This window comes from Choristoneura fumiferana, chromosome 2, assembly GCF_025370935.1.
Source record: "Choristoneura fumiferana chromosome 2, NRCan_CFum_1, whole genome shotgun sequence".
NCBI lineage: Eukaryota > Metazoa > Arthropoda > Insecta > Lepidoptera > Tortricidae > Choristoneura > Choristoneura fumiferana.
In genome coordinates this window covers 20,061,772-20,065,025 of record NC_133473.1, presented here as the reverse complement: position 1 = coordinate 20,065,025, position 3,254 = coordinate 20,061,772, and the positions used below count along the sequence as shown (strand labels likewise).

Here is a 3,254-nt window from a genome sequence, read left to right as displayed (position 1 = left end):
CCTAATAAAGACATGTACATTTTAATTAATTTAATTACTTAACAAATTGGCGACGATGTCGTTTGATTTAAAGAAAGGCAAACGTGCGCGTGCCACCCTACGCGGTGTACTAACTAAAACGTACAACGCATTCAAGATGAACAAAACTTACATACTTACGAAGAACTAGAAACCCGACTTCTTACACTACAAAATACTTACGATGGCTTACAAAATATACAATGTCGAATAGAGAGAGGAGGATCTTGAGGTAGAAATGGCATACAGGTATGAGATTGACGAGATTTATACGAAGTTACGCACAAAAATTTTACGATTGATAAATGTATACAAAAATGAAGTAACATACCTCCTATAACTCAAGTAACCTCCGTCACGAATGCCCATCATGAGGCACAACCGAGAATTAATTTTCAACCATTTCAAGCCAAAGAGACTTTCAAAAATTTCATAAAGCGGCTTTCCGTTTATATCCTACTAAATAACATCACTCATCCTAAAACGAAAGTTATACCTTACTGTCTACTTTACCTCCAGATATCCACGAAAGATTATATGACCTGTGTTCTCCGAAGAACCGATCGATAAGACTTTTGAAGAACTTACAGATATTTTGGATAAATTTATAGACCCTAAACCAAGCATATGGGCGTCGCAACATAATTTTATATCACGTTTACAACAAGCCGATGAAACAATTGCAATCTACGCGTCAGAATTGAAAAAGTTATCTCTAAATTGCGAATTCAAATGTATACACTGCAAAAAACCTACAGTTGAATCATTCTTATCACTACAGTTCATACGGGGATTAAAAGATGGAGATATTCGTACAAAAATATTACAACAGAAGGAAACCACACTGTTTTCTAATTTAGTGGATACCGCCACGTTGATGGAAAAGGGAAAAACTGAAAATTCAACCATGTCTGTATCAATTCGTCATACATCCTTTGACAATATGAATAAAGTATCGAAAGCACCAAGATACGCTTCAAATCCACAAACCATCAAAGACCTGAAGGGCAAATGTTATCGATGTGGTAAAAACGATCACAAAGCGAATGAATGTGGCGCCATAAAAAGCACGTGTCGCAAGTGCCAAAAAGAAGGCCACTTAGCTCGAGTCTGCTTACAAGGACGTAGAAGTAATAACACAAACTTACTGGATTACTCTACAAGCAGCCTCAGCGCCAACAGCACAGCGGAGATCAACTTAGTAAAAAGTGAAATCTCTGACAAATACATTATACCAATTGAAATTGAAGGTACAAGAGTCAATATGGAATTTGATACTGGTGCTACACTTTCTACTATATCATTAAAAGAATATAAAAAACTCAACATTAAAAAGAAAGTTTTCACGACTAACATGAAGCTAAGAACTTATACAGGTGAAGTATTTAAACCCACTGGTGTGGTATATGTCAAATGCACCTATGGAAATCAGACTTTTTACGGAAAATTATACATAATAGACAAGAATGTTGACCCTATCCTCGGCCGAAGCTGGATGAAAGAGTTCAACATCACGCTTGCCGATATGAGAACCGTTCAAGAATGTGAAAACATACCGAAACTAGAAAAATTACTAGAAGAGTACGATTCCACTGTATTTAATTCAAATTAGGCGAAATTCCAAACATTCGAGGCCATCTCACTCTTACAGAAAACTCACAACCGATCTTTATCAAACCTCGTAGAATTCCTTACGCATTACGAACCAAAGTAGATGACGAAATAAACCGCCTTGAAAAATTAGGAATTATTACAAAGATAGACCACTCAGACTGGGGCACACCTGTCGTTCCGATAGTCAAACCTAACGGCAGCATCAGACTTTGTGCTGACTACAAGATTACTTTAAACAAAGTTATAAAAGACGAACAATACCCAATTCCAATAATTGAAGATATTTTAGCTGAAATGAATGGCGGGCAACTGTTCTGTACCTTAGACATCACACAAGCATACTTGAACATGGTAATGGATGAAGAAAGTGCCTTATTACAAACCTTAAGCACACATAAAGGTACTTTTAAGGTAAACCGGCTCATGTTTGGAGTTAAAGTTGCCCCTAGCCTTTGGCAAAAGTTTATGGACCAATTATTACTTGGTATAGATGGAGTAAAATGCTTTTTCGATGATATTATTATACAGGGCTCTACAGAAGAAGAACTACTTTGTAGGCTCAGACAAGTCTTGGAGAAACTAAAGAAAGTAACCTTCGAGTTAATAAGGAAAAATGTCACTTTTTCAAAAGAAGTATTAATTACTTGGGACATACAATTGACAAAAACGGATTGCATAAGAATAAAGATAAAGTCAAAGCAATTTTCAACGCGCAACGTCCGACGAATGTAAACGAACTACGAACCTTTTTGGGTATGGCAAATTACTATAATAAATTTATACCTAACCTTGCATCTATTACAAGCCCTTTAAATGCACTCCTGAAGAAAGGAACAAATTTATTTGGTCTCCGAAATGCGAAGAAAGCTTCAAGAATGTCAAAACAGAAATACTCAGTGAAAGAGTCTTATTACACTTCGATCAGAAAAAACCATTAATTTTAGCAACAGATGCGTCACCTACAGGACTGGGTGCAGTACTTAGCCATAGACTACCGAATGGCTCAGATCGCCCAATAGCATTTGCCTCTAGATCTCTAACTAACAGTGAAAAGAAATACAGTCAAATCGACAAAGAAGCAACTGCTATATTCTGGGGATTAAAGAAATTCTTTCACTACTGTTATGGTCGCAAGTTTACCCTTATCACAGACCACAAGCCACTGACTTCAATTTCCATCCACATCAAACCTTACCAACATTGAGTACAATGAGGCTATTCCATTATGCACATTTTCTATCTGGATTTGACTACAATATAGAATATAGAAGTTCTTCAAAGCATTCCAATGCAGACTAGGTACCTCTCACGATTTCCTGTTGAAAAAGTTAACGACAGTAATATTGACCAACATGGCATATTTCAACTAAGGCAGATAAACACATTAAACATTTCACCCGAAATTATTTCCAAAGAAACAAAAGAAGACCCCGAACTACGGAACTTGTTTCAAACACTACAATCGGGAAATTCACTTAGAGAATCAGGATACAATGATAACGAATTGACACTGCAAAATGACTGTATTCTAAAAGGTACAAGAGTAATAATTCCTCGAAAATTACAGCAACAAATTTTAGACGAACTTCACATTGGCCATATTGGGATTTTAAAAATGAAAC

At 36.2% G+C, this 3,254-nt stretch overlaps 1 protein-coding gene across 1 annotated transcript; it reads left to right on the top strand.

Annotated features, from left to right (window-relative positions):
* The first annotated feature begins 961 nt into the window (after positions 1-961).
* LOC141445561 (uncharacterized) lies at positions 962-1,630 on the top strand. Its single transcript, XM_074111396.1, has one exon. The coding sequence runs from the start codon at positions 962-964 to the stop codon at positions 1,628-1,630; it is 669 nt and encodes a 222-aa protein (XP_073967497.1).
* The last annotated feature ends 1,624 nt before the right edge of the window (positions 1,631-3,254 follow it).